The 25,871-nt window shown below is 42.4% G+C and overlaps 3 protein-coding genes across 9 annotated transcripts in view; 1 reads left to right on the top strand and 2 right to left on the bottom strand.

Annotated features, from left to right (window-relative positions):
- Positions 1–3,516, bottom strand: part of pola1 (polymerase (DNA directed), alpha 1) — an 83,836-nt gene extending 80,320 nt beyond the window's left edge. For 3 of the 4 annotated variants that reach the window (XM_061758726.1, XM_061758722.1, XM_061758725.1), the window contains exons 1-9: positions 3,393–3,516; positions 2,518–2,645; positions 2,301–2,397; positions 2,151–2,228; positions 1,951–2,066; positions 899–961; positions 682–780; positions 425–578; positions 194–350 (exon numbers count right to left, since the gene is read on the bottom strand). In XM_061758726.1, the coding sequence (XP_061614710.1) occupies positions 194–350; positions 425–578; positions 682–780; positions 899–961; positions 1,951–2,066; positions 2,151–2,228; positions 2,301–2,397; positions 2,518–2,645; positions 3,393–3,441 (941 nt within the window). In that variant the 5' untranslated portion in view covers positions 3,442–3,516. The remainder of the gene's footprint in view (positions 1–193; positions 351–424; positions 579–681; positions 781–898; positions 962–1,950; positions 2,067–2,150; positions 2,229–2,300; positions 2,398–2,517; positions 2,646–3,392) is intronic. The other variant, XM_061758724.1, reaches the window with a different exon arrangement.
- A 1,244-nt stretch (positions 3,517–4,760) lies between these two features.
- pcyt1ba (phosphate cytidylyltransferase 1B, choline a) lies at positions 4,761–11,498 on the top strand. Of its 4 annotated transcripts, none has more exons than XM_061758172.1 (8): positions 4,761–4,916; positions 6,998–7,097; positions 7,765–7,881; positions 7,967–8,118; positions 8,207–8,285; positions 8,374–8,516; positions 9,233–9,421; positions 9,502–11,498. In XM_061758172.1, exons 1-8 carry the CDS (start codon positions 4,839–4,841, stop codon positions 9,724–9,726), a joined length of 1,083 nt encoding a protein of 360 aa, XP_061614156.1. In that variant the 5' UTR covers positions 4,761–4,838; the 3' UTR covers positions 9,727–11,498. The 4 variants fall into 4 exon arrangements, with proteins under 4 accessions (XP_061614156.1, XP_061614160.1, XP_061614157.1 ...); XM_061758176.1 differs by having other exon boundaries at positions 4,777–4,916; positions 7,842–7,881; XM_061758173.1 differs by lacking the exon at positions 4,761–4,916 and adding an exon at positions 5,822–6,004.
- Positions 11,499–11,542: 44 nt separating this feature from the next.
- pdk3a (pyruvate dehydrogenase kinase, isozyme 3a) lies at positions 11,543–25,607 on the bottom strand. Its single transcript, XM_061758171.1, has 11 exons — positions 25,197–25,607; positions 22,044–22,185; positions 21,709–21,780; positions 21,077–21,261; positions 20,917–21,006; positions 19,577–19,654; positions 18,318–18,394; positions 18,120–18,221; positions 17,945–18,052; positions 17,718–17,831; positions 11,543–14,621 (listed from the first exon to the last, which is right to left on the bottom strand). Exons 1-11 carry the CDS (start codon positions 25,297–25,299, stop codon positions 14,472–14,474), a joined length of 1,221 nt encoding a protein of 406 aa, XP_061614155.1. The 5' UTR covers positions 25,300–25,607; the 3' UTR covers positions 11,543–14,471.
- Between the last annotated feature and the right edge of the window lie 264 nt (positions 25,608–25,871).

Below are 25,871 nucleotides of genomic sequence, written 5' to 3'. Positions count from 1 at the left end.
TGCCCTTAAGCCTCTGGGACTCAGCATCCCTGTGCACCCACAGAGAAAACTTAGCAAGACTTGAATACAGAGGAAAAAAAATTGCCGAAATCCCACAACACACTACATTTCGGGCTCACAGGAATGATTTGGCCACCGGGAAATGGTGTAAACTCCGCCTTAAAAGCACACTTGCAAGGATGTAAAGACTCACAGGCGGAAAGTGTCCTGAGGCTCATCTTTGACTGGAGCCGCAAGGGCTGCTTTACATTCAGACGGGGCCTCTTCTGTGACTGCAGGCTCTGGAGGTTCCTCAAGTCCGACCTCCATTGGCTCATCAAAGTCCATGGTGTCAAACGCCAGATCTTCAGCTAGTGCAGGGTCACATGAACCACTGAAGTTAGTCCAATGGTCAGAGCAAAAACAAAGGTAAATATGGACATGCCTTTATCACCTTCCTCTTCCTTCTTGGCTGTTTTTGTTTCTGTTTCTTTCTCCACTGCTGGAGCCCTTTTTGAGGGAGGAGACTGAGTGACTGATGGCCTCTGGGTGTCAAGTGGTGGTGGTCGGATCACTTTCGCCTTAGCTGGAGTGGGCTCCTGATATCACAGACATGACAAAAGTTTTTTTTTTTTTAAAGCCGAGTTGACACACTTCATCCCAATGATTCACAGATATGATTTCAACAACTGAAACGCTTACTTTGGACACCTGAGGTTTGATAGAGAACGGATTCCTTGGCGATCCAAGGGATTTCTTTTTCTTCAGTGTGACAGGCGGAGGAAACAGGATGGTGCTTTTCTGCGTAGGCAAGAGCGAGCCATATTTGCAGAGGAAAACTGGGGTGTAACTAGCAACTTAAAAGACAGGAAGTCAAAAGCATTTGTTGACATGAAAGCATGTTTATGCCTCTATCAACCTCTGAGTGCAGGTCTTGTAAGATGTCGTCCAACAAATCATCCTTGGACAAGTCCACATCTTTCTGCAAGAGGTCACAAAGATACATGCAAGCATGAAAGAAACATATATTTTTAGGTGAAATTGTGGAACATTTGTGGCAGAAACCAGATTTTATACACATTTTCCAAGGTACAATAAAAGAACCATAGGTAATATTGATCTGGCTCCACCAGAAGAGTGAATTGATAACCAGAGCCCAGACCGATATGCAGTTGAAAATCTGTGGGGTGACTTGAAGGGCTGTGCATAAGAAATATTAGTGATGCGAATGAGAGTGAATGTGATGTGCAAACAAGTTTGCACAAGCAACTAAACCACACGAGCAAAGGTAAGGAACTGTTCTCTTTTTTTGTTAGTTTTATGATCTAAAAATGTTTTCTTACAAATATTTACTGCAATTGTGATTTATGTTAGCATAGGTTTGATATGATATATGCTCCACCTACGATGGTGTAGGAACAAAACTGTCGTAAACCGAGAACCCTCTGTAAATACATTTATAAATGTAGGTGTGTATGTGTTCCTTTCTGTGAGTCTTACAGTCTCTCTGTTGCGACCTGCTTATGATACTGCGACATTTGAAGCTCAGTGGTTGAGAACATCCTGTTTGAAGTATCGCACTGGCAAGGTGTCACCGCGACTTCATTTCAAAAGGTGAACAGCATGACGAAGAGGACTTTCTAGTTGAACCAGGAAATGCATTGGCTGATTCATGGCTTAAACACCTATTGTGAGTTTCACCAGTCAGCTCCTTTTTGGAGAACATTAAGTTATGCAAAAAGTCTCCAAATGCTGAACAGTGTGATGTGCATTCAGAACTTTAGAAGTCATATTCAATTCATTGTAAAGGTTAAAGTGCATTTTTAGGTTTTTACTGAAATTTCACTCTGAAGCTGATTATCCCTAACTTTTTGTGAGCAGTGTGCTATACATATATATATATATATTTATTTTTTTTTTGAAGCACCAGTATCGAGCTTTATACACATCAGACAGCAAACGACAATGCACCTCCGCTGGCTTCTTGACATTGCTGTTCATGAAGAGGCTCTTAATGCTGTTGGGCTTTGCCACCGTTGCTTTTTTCATTTGTTTCTTTGAGGTGGCGCCTTTGCTGCTAGCATTTCCTGCCAACGCAAATAATAAAAAGGGATTGATAAATTGCATAAAAATGAACGACAAGGGTATGTATGATGTAATACTGCCAATACCTTGTTTCTTTTCCACTACGTCATCAACCAAATCATCATCAAAGATCTCTCTACCGTCCTCCACGTAGCCTACTCCATCTGAGGGGTGGGGGGGGGGGGGGGGGGGGCTTAGTATTGATAACATGGATTATTACGGTATTTACCACTCACCATCATCAACAATCCAGTCATCCTCTTGTCTGTCCTGGACTATCTTGGAGTACTGTGCCTCATCCACCTCCTCATACACGCTGCTAAACTCCTCCACCTGAAAAATAGATACATTATTTCTCAAACTGTGACATTAATTCAAACATACATCCAACATTTAGACATGCTTGCTCATATTTAGGATTTTATGAGCCATAACATTACATGCATGACTGACCTCATATTTGATCTTCTCCCCTCGCTTGGCCTTTCTCAGTTGCTCCAGAGCAGACTTCCTCCCAACCTTCTCCCTCTTCTCCCGTCTGGAGCGAGACTTGGCCAGACCACAGGCATCACCTCCATCGTCTGGCAAGGTGACAGATACAAATGGAATTTGACATACTGTTCGTGTCCAATTTGTCCCGTGTTGACATGTGGTGGTACATGTTGCATGGTGCGGGTTCGACACTGGGAGTGCCTGTCCCAAGTCTGGATAAAAATGGGTGGGTTGCATCCCAGCTCCGACTGTCCGCTGTTGAAGTGCCCTTGGGAAAGACACTGAACCCTAAATTACTCCCAGTGGGCCTGGCATGGGCCACGTGTCATTATTTTGTACAGGGGCTACAAAGTTTGTGTATACTAAGGCTGTTCCGGGTCAAATTTGACACGTGACACAGGTGCAGATCCGCATCTGCAAAAACAAGTACCATGCAAAAATACGCATACGTTTAACTTTGAAACATTGATAAAAGATTAAACACACGTTTCTTCACGTCAGACAGGTTATTCATACATTTTGAAACAATATGTAGTTTATGAATTAAAATGGTCAATTATTCTAAGGTTATTTATAATACGTATGCGTAGAAAATGTCGCGACAACGCCGCTAGCTCCTCTCATCTTCTCCCACATAATTGTCACACACGTGTCCTGCAAAACCTAATTTAATGACGGGAAATCATTTGAATTATTGTTTGAACTCAACTTTTCCGCGTTGGGGTTAGCAAACGCAGACACGGTAGCCTGCGTGATAATTAAGATAACTACCGAATTACCTCACTTCAGCTGCGCTAATTTAAGTTTAAAAACAAGAGGGACTAAAATAAACCCACCTCCGTCCTGTGTGTCCATGTCTTTGTCGGGGTTTGAGACGGGAGCCATGACGCTTGCCCAGCGCCACCAGGTCAACACAATAACAGAAAAGTCCGCGCCAAATCTTTTCCCCCCTCGGTGAAAGTCACGTGGCGGAAGTGACATCAAATCACAACCGATGGAGACGACATGTGTTGTTTAACTGCCCACAAGGTGGCAGTGTGGTCCAAAAGTTATCCCTTTTTTCTTTGGTTCACTCGACCTTTATTTCACATCTGTCAACCTGACAGTCGTGCAATGTAGCTACATGCTACAAAACATTACAGAAACCAAAATTACAACGGACAAATAAACGGGGAAAAAATGGAGACATGCCAGGTGTCACGAGGAAACATAGAAATCTAATCAAATAAGATTAAAGACAGTGAAATGGGAGCACAATCGCAAGGTTCTGATAGCTTTCTTGTTTTAGCAGCAGATATTTGTTATTATTATGATTAGTTATTCGTAGTTATTTCATATTAGACACAGAAAATAAGTCTTGCCTTAGCAAATTTACTTTTGTGAATACAAAACTCTGCAAGAAAGACAATCTTGAAAAAATATGACTTTATTTTCATAAATTAAGACTCTTCATTCCACCATCTTTGTATCATAAAGATTACATTTTTCCTTTACTTTGGTCTCAGAACATTAAAAAAAATTCAGAAAAATGTGTATTTGTTATCATAATATTATGACTTTTTCAAGAAAATAGACAACTTTTTAATTGTTATGCTATTTAGGGGAGCACATGGAAGTTACGTTTAATTGGGGTTCAGTTTATAAGGGGGTTCTTTGAAAAAAAATAAAAATCTCCCTGTAAGAAAGTTTGAAAATTAAGAATTTGGGTGAAAAAAACCAACAACATAACAATATGGCAATTAAAATGAAAAACAAAAATCTCATACTTCTATTGACAAGTTGTGTGTAGTAATTTTATTATGTCTGAATAAATGTTTAATCATACGATTCGGGCCATTGTTCTGTTACACTGTGTGAACTCGTTTCTATGGTAATGAGGCGGAATTCAGGAGGGTACAATAGCTTTGTGCCCCACATTGGGGCCACAGAGATACTACAGTGTCTACAATAAAAACACAAAGGCCGTTTCGTTACTGAGTTCACTTTGGCGTTTGACATTTATACTTCATGTTGCCACTTTACTTTAGTGATATATATATTTATTTATTTTTTACAATATGTTGCAGCCAACCGAATTAATCCAACCAGACACTGTTTGTGTACAATAAGGTCAGCACACTCGACTGTCGTCATCTCATCATATGTCTATGATGAGATAGATGCGTACAATTACTCGAGCACAAAACCGGAAGTGCTACCATTAAAGCAAAATTAGTTAAAGGGGAAACACAAGTTTTCAAGATATTAGTTAAATTTAGACTTTGGCATGCTTTTTGGACGCTATGGTGAAAGAGCGACGCAGCCAAGCACGATGTGGCGCATATGCAACTCGTCCTCGGCAAAGAAGAGGAACCACGAAGGTAAAGTTGCCCAATAACTGCTTTTTTACATTAAACATTTTTTTTTCTTATAAAAATGACTCTCTGAAGCCCAGTTGTGTGGTTAATGAACCTATTTGAGAACACATCATGGAGCACTTTAAAACATTTTAAATATATATAAATATATTATTTTAATCCATTAATATTTTGCAAAAAAAGAATAAAAAATTGAAAAGTTAAGGTCGTCATTTGAAGTTAACATTACATTCTGACGATACTTACTTGGATAAAGTCTCAAAAAAGACATTACAATTGTTTTACGACGGTTATGGCATCTGCGGTAAAAGTTATCAAAATGTTCTGCAATAGAAATCTAAATTCGTATTTGTTAACAAATTGTGGTGTGTGATGCCGTAAATCGGTTCCGTGTGTCGAAACGCTGTCAACTGTCACTTGTCTGAAATCCTAAAATTCTTCATTTGTAACGCCTACAAGTTTGATATAAATGGAAGCACGGATAGAGGAGGGGGAAAGAAAGCGTAAATGCATTGATGTTGTTTCTTTCCAAAGAGTGCGATGTCCTCCTTTGGGGTTTTCGCCGCTCTGATTGGGCGAGCGATCTCTGCCGATCATCAGCGAACGTTCAAAGATCCTCTATTCAACGCCAAGAGCAACTCACGCGTCACAAACGCAAATATTGTGATTTTCGGCTGATTTGGGGACGAATTCCCTGTTCTGCGCCGAGAGATGGACCTCCGCATAAACATTATATGTAACCGACTGTTGATCATCATCTTTGTGACTTGTGCTTGTAAGGCCTGTGGTGTTGTAGAGTGGGTCCTCATCGTGGACAGTTCCTCTGTGCGGCCATGAGGTGAGAGTGGATGGAAGGGGATGGGAGGGGAGGGGAGGGCAGGGGAGGGCGGAGTAGCGAGCACCAGAGACTGGATGATGGGAGGAGGGATGTGAGAGTGGGAGCGGGGGAAGAAGAAGGAGGCACATAGTGGCGAGGAGAGAGGCATCATCTCATTGATGCTGAGTCACATCACGGAGGGACCGCAGCCACATCCAATGAGTCTTTGGGAATAATGGAGGAGCTGGAACACACTTGCCCCCATCCTCGGACGGTAGGGCGTCTTCTTTTGTTTTGGTCGAGCGCGTGTGGGTGTGAGTGAAAGGCAGACAAAAGGCTCCTGGATTGGTTATGAAACAGATCCCCGCATCACATGTGCCTGTGGGAGATGCTGAGTGGACACTGAGCGGGTAGGATGATGAGCCAGAGAGGGCATTACCGCAGTGAGGACAAACGGGGGCACCGCGCTCCCTTACCCATGTCTCCGTGCCCTCTGTCTTCATGTTACAGTCTTCCCCCTCATGTCACTCTCGCCCCCTGCAGGCCGCAGTACCCATAGGATTAACCCATACATCAATTTTCAATATCACTGAGGGTCTCGGGGTCCCATTTGGACATGTGACTAAATTTCCTTAATCAACTCTGGAGGAAATTAACAATACAGTGGACCCCTGCACACTCGCAGTCCGGCACCCGGGGATTCACCTATTGACAGATTGTTTTTCTAGTTGTTTTCATTTTTTTTTTCATGTTTTGAGGGAACCAACCCCCAAAACGCTTATTAGCAGTACATCCCCATTTATTCAAGATGTTTTTGTTTAAAAAAAAAATATTCAAACAAAATAAAAGATACGGTCAGGCCGTATCGCTGTAAATCGATTGTTATAAAAATGGGTTGAGATGTTAAGAATCATGATATGCGTACCCTGCCTCCGTCAACTGTCTCGACCGATTGCCATGGCCGACGTCAGCGGTTGTACCTCTCATGGGGAGGTTCCGTTTCCAGCTTTTCTGCATTTACATCCTCACCTGAGGATGTAAATGCAGAGCACCTTTGTTTGCTCTGCCCTGACTTGAGAGTGAGTAACGTGGCTCACAAAGAATTCTCCATTCCGCGTCATTCCTCGATTTGTTTTTGTGCTGCACAGAGAACTAAGTGCACGTCGAGAGCAGGCCCGCCTGCAACCGGAGCCAATGTTTTACTGCGGAGCAGACGTCCGAGGTATTGCAGTAATGACCCCGTCTCTTGTTGTTGTGTTTTGCTCAGATGCTGACAGAGCCTGCCATCTTTGCCAGAGAGACCAGCTGCGATTGCCGCGCGCCTCATGAGAAGCTCACCGTCGCTCAGGCCCGCAGAGGCACCCCGGGTAAAAAGCCCTCCCGTTCGACAAGCCTGTGGAGGGGGGGGGGGGTGACCTTGGCGCTAGGCTGCAATGACATCATAAATAACGATGACATTTTATGACATTGCTGTAGTTCCTACAGTTGGGAACACAGTATGACTACTTAATGGCGTCACGTGAGACATCAGCAAACCTTGTAAGACTTCAGCTCAGTGAGGACGAAGGAAAGTGTGATTAGAACCATAGACCAGGAAATTTAACTTACCACACCACAGGAGAGTGTACAATATCAGCGATACACTCAGTAGCCAAAAATATTTATTATATAGTATGCAACACTTCCAGCAGTATCTATAAAACACCAATGGACCTTCTTGTTGCTTCTGTCAATGCATTTTCAAGGGGTTTTACTTTACTATGTTAGTTTGAGTTTAATTAAGCAGTTGTTCATTTCTCTTCATACTTAGATGACATTGAATAATGTTAAAATGTCATTTAAAAGATTGTATTTTATATATACATATAGATTTGCATTTTTACAGTAAATATTTTTGTGCATGCCTTCTTGTGCTTCGGGACGACGTATTCGTGTGCCGCTCGCTGCACAAACTCGTGAATTGCACGCGGTCGGTCACCTCAAAACCATGCACACCTACTGTGTAAAAACAAGCATTTTAAAATGCGTTTTCAGTGGACCGTCCAGTGAGAGTGTACGCTGATGGCATCTTCGACCTGTTCCACTCGGGCCATGCTCGTGCTCTCATGCAGGCCAAGAATCTTTTCCCCAACACCTACCTCATCGTGGGAGGTAGGAGACAACCTGCGAAGCCACGTCTCCGGTAGCCAACAATCTGCCTGAAACACGTTGGATGTGTTCTTTTTGTGAGACACAGTGTGCAGCGATGAGCTGACCCATAAGTACAAGGGCTTCACTGTCATGACTGAGACAGAGCGATACGAAGCGCTCAGACACTGCCGCTATGTCGACGAGGTGCTCAGGGATGCTCCTTGGACGCTCACGCCCGAATTTCTGGAGCAACACAAGGTGCGAGCGAGGGCTGGCATGTTCAAACACTAGGGGCAGGCTGTGTGTGTCCTTCCGTGCAATACAGCGTCGTCTGATTGTTTCTCAGATCGATTTTGTGGCTCATGATGATATCCCATACTCCTCAGCAGGGAGCGAAGATGTCTACAAACACATCAAGGAGGCAGGTTGGTGTGTTTGTGCGATGCAACGAAAAGACCGTTGTGTGCAGCCTTTCTTGTATTAAAGGAATATATTTGTCTCGTTGCACACCAGGAATGTTTGTGCCCACTCAACGCACCGAAGGAATCTCCACGTCGGACATCATCACCAGGATTGTCCGGGACTACGACGTCTACGCCCGTCGTAACCTCCAACGTGGCTACACGGCCAAGGAGCTCAACGTCAGCTACATCAATGTGAGCTCGTGACACTGGCGTGTTGGTTGTGCGTTTGAATCTTAGTTCGCACCTGGGGCTTTTCTTTATGGAGTTTGCAAGTTCTCCCTGAGCATGCATTGAACTCCAGCTATTCTGTCTTTCTCCACCCATCCAAAAAGATGTTTGTTTGTTTGGGTGGCGGGTGCAGCGCCACTGTGGCGACAGACGCACGTCCAATACTCCTTTGTACACTTTGTTATTTTGTGTAGCCTATTAAAGTGCCATGCTCAAGACTTTGTTTAACATGCAACTTTATTGTGACATTCTGACCTTACACACGTAAGTTTCCGGCTTCATTCTTGCACCTTGAAAACGTCATCGGCACATTATAACTTTATTTGTAACTTTTTTTGCTTGCAATATCATGACATTAGTGTCTTAACCTCACCGCTTTATCGTAACTTGTAAGAGTCTTGTAAATACATTTATTAGATAAAAAATGTAATATTTCAAATTATGCATGAATCAAATACGAGAAGCCGGAGGTTAGTAGCCGTCAAGGTGAACGGGTCGCAAATCTGTTTGACTTCAGTCCCCTTGTAGACTGAACTTCTGCCGTCATTTTGACTTCAAAAGAAGTCCTGTACGTGCATGGATCATTGGTAACAAAACAGTGACCAGCCGAGACACGGTCTCTCCAACACACCCTGCAAGATATCATCTGCATAATTATCTGGGCTATGTGATTTCTGCAGGAAAAGAAGTACCGGCTGCAGAATCAAGTCGACCGAATGAAAGAGAAGGTTCGCAACGTCGAGGAGAAGAGCAAACATTTTGTTTACCGTGTGGAGGAGAAGAGTCACGACCTCATTCAGAAGTGGGAGGAAAAATCGAGGGAGTTTATCGGCAACTTCCTGGAACTATTCGGACCTGATGGTACTTGGGTAAGCATCGCAACACTTTTTGGGGGGATTTTCTATGGCATGACCTTTGACTCCACCTTTCCCTCTCTGTGCTTGTGCAGAAGCAGGTGTTTCAGGAGCGCAGTGGACGAATGCTCTCCTATGCTCTGTCTCCCAGAGAGTCTCCCTGCAATAGCCCTCCACGTGAACTGTCTCCCCTGCGCTCGCCTTCGCCGCCATCTCCGCCCGCCCGCTGGCACAACGCACGGCCCTCGCCGCCAACCTCCCCCAAAGGAGCGTCCGCCTCCATCAGCAGCATGAGTGAAGGCGACGAGGACGAGAAGTAGACGGGTGGCGGACGCTCCCATGTGCACACGTGATTCACAGAACACTGCCTGAGAACTTGTCACACGTGTGCCCACGTACAATTCCCACACAAACACGAGATGGAATACCAAAAACGCTTTACCTCAAGGAAAATAGCAAAGCATACTGAAGCGGTGGGATTTCTGTGCATGGGAGGTTTGTTTTGCTGAGTGGAGAAGCCATCGCAAGGTGGAAGATGACTGTTCATGATTCCAGGATCGCATATTTAGAAAAAACTAAACTCTAATCATGGAATTTCCGTTACAAATGTTCCCACAGCTTTGTGAAGCCACCGACTTGTTTTTGTCCCCTTTTCTCTTTTTACTACAGCCATTCGTTTATAAGAGAAAAGTTTTGTGTACGATATTCAGGGCTTGAACTCCATTCATATTGATTTTTTTCAGTACAGTACAGCGGTGTACCTAGTTCCCACATGGAATACACAGTAAGCAACAGGAGATGTTCCTCGCTTGTGCTCTAGTCTATTCACTGGTTTACTCCGTGAACAAACACAGTGCAGCTCAGCCTCTGTCTAGCAGGCGTCATGGCTCGTCAACTCATTTGAAACGGCGTTTAAAAATAGAAGACACTGCACATGGGTTTTCAGAGACCATTTTTTTCAACAAAAAGTGCTTTATTGCTGGTAACATCTATAAAAGTAGGTCATGACTTTGCAACAGTAGGAAAATGTGGCTCCCAGGGTGACAACAGTTAAGAACCACTGAGCTAGATGTTACAACTGATTTCACAAAGCTTTAGAAATGTTCAATGTGCACACCACGAGTGAGGTGTTCAGGCAGCACTCCAGCCAAACACAACTGGATGCCTCCACAAACAGCTTTCCTCAATGTCCAAATCTGCTTTCCAATGGGTGTTTTTCTTGTTATTGAGTTATCTTGAAAATGCACGCTGGACACTCATGGTCGAGTATATTCTAACACACAATGCCTTTTCATCGCTAATCATTTTTAGTAGAATTGTTCAAACTTATGTCCAATTTTTTTGGAACACACTTGTAAAAACACACACCCTGTATAAAAAAAAATAATAAAAATGTATGTGCTGTTACTTGCTTCAAGAACATTTTAAATCAACAAGTCAGGCCTAGACTTTGAAAGTGCAACGTGACATAATCAGGAACTATAAGGGAGAAAACGCGCAAAGGGGGAAATTGAGTCAATAATGTGTAAAGTTAGTAAATTTCTCACTTGTACGTGATCTTCATAAAGCATTTCATGATTTTCTTTCATTTCACAAAACTACCTTCCTCTAAAAATGATACACTTAAGTAATTGAATCTCTTCAGCAGGCTCCAAGACATATTGGCTGACTTTGATCGCTAACCTTTGATATGTGTTGTTTTAAGCAGACCACAATTAACTAATAGTATAAGCAATACTGTACTGTGTTGGTGCAACCACTTAGTTTGAATTTCTTCAACGCAAAATGAGCTAACCTGTCACATTCTCCTCCATCTTGGCTTGATTTGTTTCACGTGTCACACTATAGAAAAGCCATACATCTCGACATTTCTCAAAATGTTCTGCTCAACATGCAATATAATTCAAGGTGGATTTGGGCCTTTACTCAGAAGAATGATGATACATTCAATTTAAACTCACCTGTGCATAGAAACGGTATAAGTGTGCAACCTGTGAGAGCCAACATATATGCTTTTGGAATGTATGTTTTCTTTTTCTTTTTTTATGATGAAGTCCAAATTGCTTGGTGTGAAAATAAAAACTCAACATGTTTTTTTTGTCATTTGAAAAAAAAAAAAAAAAAACAACTCACGCACAACATCTGTTTTTTTTATTGTCATGTTTGACAAAAAGTGAATTAATCTTATGCTGAATCACATCTTTGCTCAATCACTGGCTTTTTGGTTTGTGATTGCATGTCTGCATGGGGCCACAATCACATTTCATGCATATAAATACATAATTTGAAGCTGTGAGATGAACCATCACTCCCACACTGGCTGCATACATAAGCAACAAATACATTATTCATATTTATACACACTGGATTTCATGTTAAACATCCAAGGATCAGATGAAATAACAATTGGAAGTAAGGCTTAAACTGGCCTTCATATCACAAACTCTACATTTGTTCTTTTAACCACTTTCAATCTTCCATTATAATAAAACTTTGCATTAGAAATCTTCATAGTTGATTATACTCTTATTCAAGTAGAATTAAGTGTAAGGTTAGTAAAATGCACTCTTTTGTACTGTGTTTGATTTGAGTAGATGCTGTATTTGCATCTGCTGCCTTCAAAGCCTTCAGCCCTGGCGTGCTGCCTGATTAAGACAATTGAGTTTCTTCTGAATAAAAATAGTTAAAGGAAAAACAATACAGCAGTCCAAAGCTGAAAACAAATGTTTACTGGTGGTGTGTTTGCTCCTACATACAACATAAAACCAATTTGCTGGTGCTTTTTCTCCACCTTCTCATTTTCACTCCCACTAATAAAAGAAAAAGCACATTATGTTCAACTTAGATTCCTGACCAGATCCACTGTTAGGATGCTGGCTACTCTGTATCCACCTGCACATTTCAATTTCCTTGTTTTGTTATTCCACCTTTTGGTCTTTTAGATTTGCCCCTACTTGAGCCGTCACCTTATCGTGGTGGAGGGGTTTGTGTGTCCCAATGATCCTAGGAGCTAAGTTGTCTGGGGCTTCATGCCCCTGGCAGGGTCACCCATGGCAAACAGGTCTTAGGTGAGGGACCAGACGAAGCACGGTTCAAAGACTCCTTATGATGACGACAAAAAATTGACTCAGGTTTCCTTTTCCCGGACGGGGGTCACCGGGGCCCCCTTCTGGAGCCAGACCTGGAGGTGGGGCCTACACCCATGGGGCCCGGCCGGGCATAGCCCGAAAGGGTAACGTGGGTCCCCCTTCCCTTGGGCTCACCACCTGTGGGAGGGGCTATAGGGGGCGGGTGCAGTGCGAGCTGGGCAGCGGCCCAAGGCGGAGACCTTGGTGATCCGATCCCCGACTAGAGAAGCTGGCTCTGGAGTACAAGAGGGGTTGGACTCTCTTCCACTCTGGAGTTGCCCACGGTGAGAGGCGCCGAGCAGGTGTGGGTATACTTATTGCTCCCCGGCTCGGCGCCTGTACGTTGGGGATCACCCCGGTGGACGAGAGGGTAGCCTACCTCTGCCTTCGGGTGGGGGGACGGGTCCTGACTGTTGTTTGTGCCTATGCACCAAACAGCAGTTCAGAGTCTTTGGAGGGGGTGCTGGAGAGCGCTCCCGCTGGGGACTCCATCGTTCTGCTGGGGGACTTCAATGCGCACGTGGGCAACGACAGTGAGACCTGGAAGGGCGTGATTGGGAGGAACGGCCCCCACGATCAGAACACGAGCGGTGTTCTGTTATTGGACTTCTGTGCTCATCACGGATTGTCCAGAACGAACACCATGTTCAAGCATAAGGGTGTCCATACGTGCACTTGGCACCAGGACACCCTAGATCGCAGTTCGATGATCGACTTTGTGGTCGTGTCATCGGATTTGCGGCATGTCCTGGACACTCACGTGAAGAGAGGGGCGGAGCTGTCAACGGACCACCACCGGCATCTTCCCCCTCCGATGGTGGGGGAAGATGCCGGTCCGACGTGGCAGGCACAAATGTATTGTGAGGGTCTGCTGGGAACGTATGGTGGAATCCCCTGTCAGAAGGAGTTTCAGTACAGAACTTTGCTCATGTTCCGGGGGAGGCTGGGGACATCGAGTCCGACCATGGACCATGTTCCGCGCCTCCATTGCCGAGGCGGCCGACCAGAGCTGTGGCCGTAAGGTGGTCGGTGCCTGTCGTGGCGGCAATCCCCGACCCGTTGTGCCTTCAAGCTGAAGAAGGAGTCCTATCGGGCCTTTTTGGCCTGTGGGACTCCTGAGGCAGCTGACGGGTACCGGCTGGTCAAGCGGAATGCAGCTTTGGTGGTCGCTGAAGCAAAAACTCGGGCATGGGAGGAGTTCGGTGAGGCCATGGAGAAAGACTTCCGGACGTCTTCGAGGAAATTCTGGTCCACTATCCAGCGTCTCAGGTGGGGGAAGCAGTGCACCATCAACACTGTGTATATTGGGGATGGTGCACTGCTGACCTCGAGGGAAGTCTGGGCGTCCCTGCTAAAGCTACTGCCCCCGCGACCCGACATCAGATAAGCGGTAGAAAATGGATGGATGGAAATGGCCATACAGAGCAAGATTGGCACATGACTAATCTACCAAAATTGCAAAAGGACGATGAGGGACTCTAGACCTAAAACATCCACCATAAAATTCAGTAGTAAGGCTTTACCGTTGTGTATTGGTGAAGCAGAATCCTGTATTTGCTGATTTATGACTTTGCTCACGGGCTGAAACAAGACTCTACTACTACCACCCCACTGACCTTCTTGTGTGTCCAGTCAAACGTAGCTCTCAAAGAAAGGATGACGCCACTGAAACTCGAAGCCAGGGTGTGCGAGAAGAAGCGAAAACGCCCTTTGAACGATGAAGAGATACTGATGACTCACTGAGGCACAGGGAGCTATGTGCAAAGCTGAGGTAGGCTAAGCAGCACACGAAACACAAGAACATTTGACCAGGCGTCACCGGTTATTAATAAATGGAGTTACAGAAGAGAGACTTTGCTGGATGTCCTCTATATTTGCCAGTACGATATAAAGACAGTGTGATGCTAAACTGGTAATTTTTGAAGGAGTGTGCCGAGTTATCTGCCGGTCTTGTATTTGGACTTGCTGGCATCACGCGGCTCCTTGCTGGGGTTGCTCCAGTCGTCCGCTTCGGGGCTGGTGGTGTAGTGTCGCCACGCTGACTTGTTGAAGACGGGAAGCCTCTCAAAGGACTCACTTGACAGGGCCTTCACACAGACGAGACCACACAAGTAGTGTGACATACAAGAGAAATACAGTAATCCCTTCTCTATCACAGGGGTGTTACATTTCAGAAAACCCAAGCAAAAGATGAAATCTGCAAAGTAGCGACCAATTACTTGCTGTATTATTACTATAATTTGAAAGCTTCATATATGCATTTCAATGGCAGTATGCGATACGTTAGGGAGGTGCAGGTATTTATTTGTCCACTTGATGTCACCCTCCACACACTCTACAGTACACAAGCACATGCCTTTAAAAGCTGTGCGTGCTCTGCTTGAGTGACATGAACGTCAACCCATGCCGAGCCATTAGGCAATGTGTCGCATAGTGATGGTCTCTGCGTTGTCGGCAGCGCAAAGCATCATGGTGCTTGCTGAAGCTTCCCAGAATTCTGTGTGGTGCTCTTTTTAACTACAGGTTGTAGAAAATCAAGCTTAACGTTGCTCTTTACTTGCATTTGTTCCATATGGTTATGAGTGTGTGCATTAACGATACGGAATGGGCTGCTAGGTTGGTATTTGTGACTTTAATTCATGAAACTGTCACTGTAGCTTACTGTATGTGTTCAACATTGGCATTCTGGTCGCATTCATTGCATTACTATGAAACTTGGTGGCTTACCAATTGTGTGAGTTAAAACTGCTCAGTAAGTCACTGCTGCCACATTATAGTCAAATACTCAGCAATACTAAGTGAACCAAAGAACCAGGGGTGTTACTGCACTACAGTGGTCAAAAATTTGCAATGCACTCCGCAATAACCGAACCGCGATATACTGTAGCAAGGGATTACTTGTACACTTACAGTATTTCCTGTAATAGTGGCTAGGGGTGTTTATTTATTGTTTATTTTTAATAAGGGCTGTTTATTTTGAATAAGGCTTTATTTTTATGGTAGCTTTGAAAAGTGAAGTCTTTTTTCCCCAATTTGAACATTTTCCATTTGGGGTGTACTCACTTTTGTTGTTAGCGGTTGAGACATGGCTGCATGTTGAGTTATTTTGAGGGGACAGTAAACCTGTCATTGCGAGCCTGACGTAGTCAAAATACTTTTATATTAGACGATGTGTCTAAATGAAGCTCCTCCACTCACGACAACATACTTTAGTTCCTTGAAAAGGGGTGGCACCAAAGCAAGATCTTCCTATTAGACACGGCTTTGGCCTGAGCACAATGAAGGATAGGTTCCAAAAAAAAACAATTGCAAATATGTGGAGGAATACTGTGCGGCAATTGGTTACGTGTACAACAAAGTTACTTTTTTGTTCACGAGAACCAGAGCTTAATATGCTTTTGATATTAAACTATGCTATTTATGCTCAGGCAACAGATATTTATCATTAACAAACTACAGTGCTTGGGAACATGAGGCAAGTCAATAACCAAGACTTTTGATTCAGTCACGGTGCATGCCATAAGTGTAGACCAATTTTCAGGCCTTTGTTTTAGTAATGACTAATAAAACAGACGAAACACACTATATTCTTAACTATCCATAACTAAAATGCACACAACGACTAACTACAATATCGAAAAAAGGCTAAATATGTATAAACGGAGCCGTCTGGGCCAAGGACGTCACGTGACGTGTTGCACGTTTTCCACACATAGTCAGTCAATTCAGGTGTACCCAAGCAGCCGAGCGGCGCAAACCCACTGGACGGTGACGAGGGATTGCATACTTGAATTTATACAGTCACCACTTCGAGATTCTCTGAAGAGGACAATACTAAGGTTCGTTGTACACTATGCACACAAACACGCACGCACGCACGGACACACACACACAGTTGCCTTCCTGGACCCCCACACAATCGGCAGGGTTGCTACTGTTTGTGTCCGCTTGTCTGTCTATCTATCAAATAAGAGTCTTTAAAGAAGTGTATTGAGAATGGTGTGCTGGTTTATATTTAGGTGGCTATTTGGCATGTCAAGTGCGCACGAAGTTGCTCATTTAATGTGGCTTCAACTACACTCATATTTAAGTTATTTGTTCATGTTGATGACATCTTTCTGTAACTTGTGTGGCGTATATTACCAAGTAATGGGTACGGTTAAGCTAATGGTTTTTTTTTGTACTGTGGACAAGTGATATTCCTGCCACTTGACAGCTGCTGAAAGTAACTAGTTACTTTTTCTAACTTAGTTACTTTTGAAATTCAGTAATCAATAAAGTAACTAAGTTACTTTTAAGATCAAGTAATCAGTAAAGTAACTATGTTACTTTTTCAAGGTAACTGTGGCAACAGTGATTGAGACTGTGCGGTGAGAGGTTTGTGCAGCTCCCAATAGGTCAGTACTATCAATATCTGCAAACAGAAAGCTAGCATAGTAGGAATTAAGAGGATTTGTGGCATATCCTTTGTAAAACGTGATGGTGTTAAAATAACATTGCAGTCATGCCTGTTTCTTTCATATTTCATCATATGTCAATATTTGAAATGTTTTATAAAACGAGCACATATCTGTTAAGTACAGTATTTTTCCTATTTTTTAAGAAAACAGGGATATATGGTTCAAAAACTTGACGTGATAGAGAAAAACTGAGATCAGTGTTGGATTACGCACCCAAAAATTTGTGAAAAACAGCTGTCAGACCTAACTCAACCAAAATTGTGTTCCCCAGTGTAATTATTAAGTAATGCAGAGGTTGCTTTCATTTAAACCAATGGGATGGTAGGAGTCAGTACAGGCTAACTAAACAGCATGTTTAATATTTGTATTATATATTAGTCTTGACGTCTTTGACCAGTTCAGGGTGTACCCCGCCTCCTCTCCGATGATAGCTGGGATAGATGCTCCAGCGCTCCCGTGACCCTTGTGAGGATAAGCGGCTCAGATAATGGATGGATGGATATTTACTTCTTTGTTGCCACTGCCTGATGTTGACACACCTGTAGTTGTTTGTGTGCCTTGTGGGCATGTACACAAGTGAGTTGTTTCAGGTGTTCAGTCACACAGTGATATTGGATATGTGTTACTTACAAATTCAGGACTAAATGACCCTCAAAAACATTGGATGTAGGCATTAAATTGGAATTGGACACTTAAGACCTGCAGCGTAAATCCACTGTTTACCTTCAGATAGATAACAGCATCAGTGCCCACACCCTCCATAGAGTAGAGCTTCAGATCCCCCTGGAAGTATCGGGCATAGAGCCTGGAAATGGGTAAACCGTAGCCAAAACCGGCCTGAAAGTAGAGATGAGAGCAGGTTATTTCATTAGCCACATGGCACACAACTCATGAAAGAAAAGTTACGAAAATGTCAACGCTAATGTGATTTTAAAAGTGTGTGAGAGTACCAGCGGGACTGCGCCTGGCTCCAGGCTGGGCGTCGGGGCAGTGGAGTACATGTAGTTGAAAAGGCGGTCGATCTTCCTCAGAGGAACTCCTCCTCCTCTGTCACTGATCTGGTAGACACGCAAAATTATGTTTTACCACAGAGATAAGAACAATGTCGGGGTGTGTCTGATTCACCTTTATGGACAGATCCTCTTTACCGAGAGTGACTTTTGCTTTAACAGGTGGTAATCCTTCTGTGCTGTTCTCATGAAGCTCCACTGTGGCTCTCATTGAGTTCTGGGAAAAAAAGAGAGAGGGTTAATTAAATATGTCCTTGTAGAATTAGTGTCACATGCAGAGTAATTCGATTCAGACAGCTATGAGGTTACTGACCTTAAAGAGCTCAAACAGCATGTGAAATAGATGAGATGGCACGTACACGGCCTGGATGGACTTTTTGGGGGTCTTCACTAGAAAGCGATGGAGGGTGTTCACACACGCATACACACACACACACACACACACAAACACACACACAAATAATGGTTGATGTCACCAAAGAGCTTTTAATGTTGTCACTATTGTTGATTTCTTATCAGCATGAGGCGTTGTGGCCAGAGTGCAAGGCAGTTCCTCTTGTCTGTTATCTAATATGTTCCATTTGGGAACCCTAAAAGTTGCCCCTGCGTTAGTATTCTTAGGGGCTGCAATAAAAAGTAATGACATGATTTTATTCTAGCTTTATTTACTGCAATAAAGGCACCGTACAGGTACACATAAAGCCCAAAAAGTGGGGATTTCAATATAATTTCCCTTTTTCTCAACACCAACTGTCGATCGATGAATTAGGACAAAAATCCTAGCCTCGCAAAATTCAGTAGGTTGCTCATTTACCCTTTTTTTTTTTTTTTTTTACAGCTTGCTTAACTTGTTCGTCATTATAGAGAGCTGACCCCTAACCCCTCCTTTGAAAGTTCCAAAACGGTGAAAACCTGATGGTGCCAGATCAGGTGAGTATGGAGGATGGGATATGGTTGTCCCGCCAAAGAAACTGATGACAACCTCCTTTGCTGGTCATTATGGAGGTCACTCAAAGCAGGCTCTTGTTCTTCACCTTTGATCCTGGACACCCACTTTTTGACGGTGCTGTAGCTTATAGCAGCTTCCCTATACACATTTTGCAACCTTTTGAAAATATTCCACTGGTGGCTCCATTTCCAAACCAAGAAATTCAATCACAGCTCTCTGCTTCTGACGGGCATTCAACAATTGTGGCATTTCCAAAATGGACATTTCCCCCCCTAAAAAAACAACCTTCAAACGGCAATTGAAGCCAATTGAAAAAACAAAAATCCATTATTATAGGGTTAAGTGAAATCGGGCTCATTACATTTTGACTGCGCCTCATATTTCTATGTTGAATAACTAGTTTTGAACAGAAATAAAGGAAACATTGCGACACGCTTTTGCCGGCCTAGAGTTTGACACCTGTGCGCGAGAGGTAACTGAGGCAAAAAGTAATCTTGCCATGTTTTTAACATAAACACTCCATTGTCCGTCACCTTTCTTGTCATTTTGGAATTATGTCCAGACTCCCAAGGTGGGCCATAACAATCATAACAATATTGCACAAAAGCCTTGAAATCACTTACTGTTAAACTCTTCAATGTGGAGCCCAGGAGCAGCCAAGTAGTACTTTTCACACAGCATTTTGGCCGTGTCATATGCATCTGATGGATGAAGCACAGGCAACATGACTCAGTAGACTAAACAAAATAAAGTGTTTGGCTTCTACTTGCGTCACTTGGCTTTGTATTCTCGCTGCAGGATGTCTAGCAGTGGATTAGTATTATGTATACAAACCATTTAGCAGAGATCAATGGGAGCAAATATTCAGGACGAGAAAAATATTTCCACCTCTACAATGCGTGTCCTGGCTGCTGCCACCGTCAAAAGAATTTGCAAGAAAATCTAAAAGTACTTTATATGCTAAGTTCAACAATCCTAGGCTGTATGAAAACAAGCAACGCATCCAGGGCATTGTCGCACATGTGTGCATGCAGCATCACGGCATCTGTTTGCCTTTTTTACTTTTTGAGACGGGACCAGTGACAACCTGCGCTGAACCTGCTGAGAGAAATCTGCATTTCATCACTGTTCTTTTACTTGCTGCAGAGCATAAACGTTGGTGATTTACACCCTCTTATCAATGAGCTCACCAGGAAACAAATACAGTACATGAAGAAATTGACGAGTGTTCTTCCCTCGACATTCATTTTCCAGTTTCATAGAAAAGGAGCCAAATCTCCATCAAAGTCATTGTCTTGGACTTTCCACAGTTATTTGCAGGCTTGAGTGTGGGTTACCGGGCAGGTTACATGCGAGCATTTTCCACAGCTCCCCCATCATACTGACCGCCCTGTGCATCTTGACTATCTGCACCTCCATTACCACTGAGCTCCTACAGTCATGGCTAAAAACATTGGCCCCAGGAATGCCATTGTTTTTAGACATGACTGTATAAGAAGACACAGGTCAATTAGATTATCAAAATTATTTCTATAAATAGACAATACAGTCATGGCTATGACTGTATACTAACGAATGACATGACATCCACTGTATTGGACACGTGTAATCCCAATTTACTAGTTATTTGAACTATTTCTTTTTAAACAAAAATAATATTGTTCCTTAGATGTTCCTGCATATCAGCATTTTGGGGGGTTCTCCTCCAATAGAAGGATTGGGAGGATATTCCAGCAGTGGTTAACAAGTGTGGCTGTTTGTCGACCATCTTGGATTGAGAGGACGTCTACTTGTAGATATAACAACTAACCACTAAATACACTTCAAAGGAGGGGAGCAGTGAAGAGCGTTCTAACACCTGATATGCAATTCCACCATAGAAACCATTGCATTTAAAAGAAAATGGCTTGTAAACTTTCGTCAACTGTAGTAACCGTGGTGCACTAGAGGCTTTTAAACTCACCACTGACAACTTCAGCCACACAGCAGGTCGGATCAATGCTGCCGATGTGCTTGGGAAGAGCCGGGTTGGTGTCGTTACCGAACAGGAGACCTGGACAGGGATTCAAGTTAGCCATACACAAACAAGCCGATAACATCCATACAAATCCATTAAGACTCACTATGCTGATTGATGAGCATGCGGAAGGAGATGCGGTTGGTGTAAAAGCGGTCGAGAAAATACTGGACGTTGCTGCTGACGGAGGGGTTGAAACCAAACTTCTCCTTGTACTCGATGACGCCCTGTGCCATGGTCGGAACCACATCGTTGTGACGGTTTCGGATCTCGATCAACAGCTCCAGGAAGCTTTGGCGCAACGCAGAGAGAATTTAGGAGGTGTTAAAAGGCTTCAAAACTGAAAAGAGACCCAACAAGGGGAAATGATGGAGCAATTCTTGGAAACTGGTGTTCCAAACGGGCTGCCTTATCCAAATTTCTGTGTGCTAGTATTAGCCACGGATGGCTGTTTATCACATGGCCATTGTTATTGTAAAAATACACAATACTTGCACAGCCGGCATGTATACACTGTATGGACAAAAGCCTTGGGAAACACCTCCGTCCATTCATTCATTTTCTACCGCTTATCCTGTTCAGGGTCACAGTTGAGCTGGAGCCTATCGCAGCGGACTTTGTACGAGATGTGGGGTACACCCGAGCTAATTGAGCGCAGGGCACATATAGACAAACAACCATTCACGCAAATTTAGCATGTTCAATTAACCTAGCATTGTTTTCAAATGCATCACTCACTCGTTCAGAGCATGAGGATCCTCTGGCTTTCGGTTCTCATAATCCAGCAGCTCCACGAAGCTCTGCATGTACCTGATAAAACACACAAAAGGCAAAGGGCAACTGTTATCAGACACCTTATCAAGTGGTTGCAAAATGCATACAATTTTACTCAATGTACTTCCAGCTCTCCATTGAAAATTTTATCTATTTCAAACAGTTAAAAACTAAAAAAAAAAACAACAACGCAGGAGTAATTAATAACTCAGCACAACTAATATTACAAGCAGACATTGTATTTCAAAAGAGGCCATTTATTGAACCTTTGTACATTTTGCACATAAATGTAATTTCACCATTTTTGAACAAGACGGATGGACGGCTGGCTGAGTAGCTTATCGGGCAGCAGGTTGACCTCTCGCATGGTGTTGGCCAGACGCACCGGCAGCTCCTTACGTAGGAACATGTACGATGTTTTCTCACATGCATTCTCCCTACCTGTAACAAAAGGTGGACATACGGAAATAGGCTTGATCTGGATTAATACATTGTTGTGATGTTCATTATCAATCTGTTCGCCTTTATACATAAATCCTGACGACCAATCAAAAGCCCATTTGTTAAAAATGCATTCATCCGGACATATCATTACAGACCATAATGATAACCATAGAACCAGAAATGTAACTTACTGTGTGATGTAGAACAGGATATGGCTGCTCGGTACATTATGAGCCTTTTGAAAAGGTGAGTCGTTTTACTTTGTCTTAGTTTTATTAAATTGCGGTAATGCGCAGCAACAGGGTAAGCCAACATTAGCGTAGATGTTTATTTTATCATTCCCAGCCCGTGCAGACAACTTAAGCAAACACTTACTAGTATTTTACATTTAAACATTTTTGAGTAAGAAAACTGTAAACATCATAGATTTTTTGTAAGGTTGATTGTCACGTCTCATGAGTAAGAGTGACTCGGTATATATCAGTACGGATTGGCGTATTTAGACCCTTTTTAGGGATAGCTAAATTTCCTCTTAGCGCCCCTAAAATATCTTTGGTGAGTTTACCAATTAGGATGCATTTTATGATTAATTTGCAAAATATGTTCGAATATCTCTCGTTTTATCGTGTTTGTTTTGCAAATTGCAATGTACTGCATGCCAGACATTCTGAGTAGGGGAGGGGCACAACTAAAGCTCAGATTCTAGATTTGCCTGTCAATAAGGCACATATTAGTAACAGTTGTTTTCAACCCTTGTATTGACAAGAGCTAATTTCCACTGTGTTTTATCATTAACCCACTATCAATTATTTGCCAAATCAAAAGCAAGACAATAATTCACAGAGGGAGCTTTTTAGGAGCTTGAAGCCAAGACCCATCAGACTTGAATTAACTTTGTGGAGTCTCTGAGGAAACCGCAAGTCTTGTTAGACCACTCCGTGTGGTGGGTTGTGGGGTCATGTGTAGGTTATATGCTTTCGGAAAGCTCAATCTCTGCAAATGTCTCACTTTTAAAAGGCTGTGATGTAAACATTGGTTCTGGTAATGCAGTGTGCAACTTAAGAAGCACACAAAAATATGTGAGAAAGAGGATTATACCGTAGAACAAAAGTTCCTTCTACTCAGCTTCCTCGGATTCAGCAGAATGACGGAGAGGATGTGGCTTGTTGATCATAAAACAACAAATGCTGTCCCGCGGCGCGACCGAGAAGATTGGCGCACAAACGCTGCACAGCCTCCTTCCCATACAGCAGTGAGAAGAAATGACATAACGCAAACGACCGCTTGTAATCGCACATGGATTAAGGGAAAGCTTAGAGAACTGCTTGCATGTTGCAGTTAATACAGTAACTGTTTTCTCAACTTTCAAGCCTCAAGTCTCAGCATTTTGAGAGAAGAAGAAAAAAAAAACAGGAAAGGAAAGAAAACACATTTGGTAACATGGAGTTAGTCTTGATGAATTTCATCAAAATTGAAGGGGCAATCTGCGTTGGTGTTTATATTTATATACCGTATACATCAGAATACACGCCGTCAAACTTACAAATATAATACTAACTCACCAAACACACCAGCAGGTACACCTAGAGATCTAATGAGATCCAACACAAAGGCTGGATGAAATATTCTGTCAAATATACTGTAAAATAAAATGAAAAGTTCCCGAATGTAACCCTAAAAAATAGTCACATTTATATAAATATTACTAACAAACTGTCCGCGCAAAAATTATCCTTGTAAATGATTTGGATATTTTTGTAAACTTATTTATGTAACACAACACATTCCTTTTCTTTGCATTTTGTACACATTGTTTATATGCTGGCATGTGCATGTATTTTATATGACTGTAATAGTGTAAGGCTCGACCAACCAGAATATTGTTTATACTTAAATATTTGTGGATTTTTTTTATGAATTTGACCATAATTGAAACAATCTGCTTTGGTATTGATCCCGCTTTACATTCAATCTGAATATAGACAGTACGTTTTCAAAATATATGCACTTAGCGACCACACCATTAGGTACACCTGCACCTCTAATAAGATCTAATACATGGGTTATCATAACAATAATATTGTAATAGATGTATGGAGCATCGTTATGCACAATGCAATAGAATATGCTTTGAAAATACAGTGATTCTAAAAGTGTGGTACTAGTACCACTAGTGGTACGTGGGCTCACTGTAGCGGTACGCGAAAGAATCACTGCCCAAGTACAGCTCAGTTGTGTTTAACTTGTCAGTACAATTTTCCTATAGTTAAGCGCAGTGTTAATGTTCAAACTGTGCACAATGTTACAGTGACTTGCAATAATATAATTTTCATGAACACTTAGATCTACTAAGCTACTGTATTTTAATGTTGGCCATGAAGATGGTACTTAAAGCGCTTTGCATTTTTTAGGGGGTACTTTGGTGTAAAAGGCTTGAAAAGGACTGCCTTAAAATAAAATAAAACAAAATAGTGCTTCCTTATACGGCGTAATCTGCATTATTAACTCTGTAAATGCATTTTTACATTTGAACTGCTCGTGCATCTTGCATCTCATTAGTGATATAATTATATAATTAGAATAATTATATTATACTTATATATACTTAATTTAACATCAAATATTACTAATTATTATTATAATATATATTTATAACATATTATACAATAATATTTATTTAATTATACTTATTATAATGAATTTAATTACATTATATTTTATATTTTACATGGCTACATTGTGTCAGAATATTGGTCCACTTTAAATATTTGTAGCGTTTCAAGACTACTTATATTGCTGCATGTTTACATAAGAAACACAGAGCTGCCATGCGGAACCATGAACAATGCAGTCACAACATGAAGTCCCACATTATGGCGAACACATTGGACAGGAACATTTGCTGGAGCTTCTCCTAAACTGCAGCACCATGAGCAGTTTCACAGAGCAAACAATAACAACACAGGAAATAAGAAGCACTGACACAATTACCACCTGATACCACTTACCGAAATCCAAAAACTGCTTAATGGAGAGCGGAGACGGCGAGAACCTGGAATAATACTCCACTTTGGGGTTGGAGTTCTTCAACAGAGACATTAAAAGCCTCATTTTGACGCGTTAACGCTGACGCACCGCCATTCATTCCCGGTAATGTTGACAATCGGACGCTCGGTGTCGACGGTTGCGTCTCGGCGGCGAAGACATCGGTCTCGGCCCGGAGGACATGGAGCGAGGCGAAGGCTTCTTGTCCATGCGGGTTTATGGCATATATTGGAGCAATAATTCTACAATTGCTCTTCCTGTATCTACAATGTTGTTCATTAATTCAGACCTGTCAAGTGAGTGTCAAGTTCGAGTCTCCCACTGCGACTTGTCATTAGGTTTTTCAAAATAAATCTGGAGTGTAGACGTCCGCGTCTGATATAAAATGACCATTTATGGTTTTACTTAGGGCGCAAAGATTCTTAATCAAACTCCAAATGTGTAATGTACAGCGACTGTACATTATAAATGCCATTTTATAGAAAAACATTTCATTTTAAAAAGGGGAAACAAATGAAAACAATAGAATTGGGCTACACAATCAACATGGTGGTTTTAAAATTATTTGAAACCTAATGGTAATTGTTTAGGTACCTTTTTCTAAATATTGTAAAACCAAAAGTTGAATTTATTTATAA

Source organism: Phyllopteryx taeniolatus, chromosome 20, assembly GCF_024500385.1.
Source record: "Phyllopteryx taeniolatus isolate TA_2022b chromosome 20, UOR_Ptae_1.2, whole genome shotgun sequence".
In the NCBI taxonomy this organism is placed as follows: domain Eukaryota; kingdom Metazoa; phylum Chordata; class Actinopteri; order Syngnathiformes; family Syngnathidae; genus Phyllopteryx; species Phyllopteryx taeniolatus.
Note: the sequence above shows the minus strand (reverse complement) of the source record. Positions and strands in the feature narration are given on the sequence as shown.

Coding starts and splice junctions, on each gene's coding strand:
- pcyt1ba (XM_061758172.1), top strand. CDS start 4,839: ATGGTGAAAGAGCGACGCAGCCAAGCACGATGTGGCGCATATGCAACT. Junction 7,882..7,966: donor CACCTACCTCATCGTGGGAG/GTAGGAGACAAC, acceptor TGTGAGACACAG/TGTGCAGCGATGAGCTGACC. Junction 9,422..9,501: donor TCGGACCTGATGGTACTTGG/GTAAGCATCGCA, acceptor GTGCTTGTGCAG/AAGCAGGTGTTTCAGGAGCG.
- pdk3a (XM_061758171.1), bottom strand. CDS start 25,299: ATGAGGCTTTTAATGTCTCTGTTGAAGAACTCCAACCCCAAAGTGGAG. Junction 21,007..21,076: donor CATGCTCATCAATCAGCATA/GTGAGTCTTAAT, acceptor ATCCCTGTCCAG/GTCTCCTGTTCGGTAACGAC. Junction 18,222..18,317: donor TGCTGTTTGAGCTCTTTAAG/GTCAGTAACCTC, acceptor TTTTTTTCCCAG/AACTCAATGAGAGCCACAGT.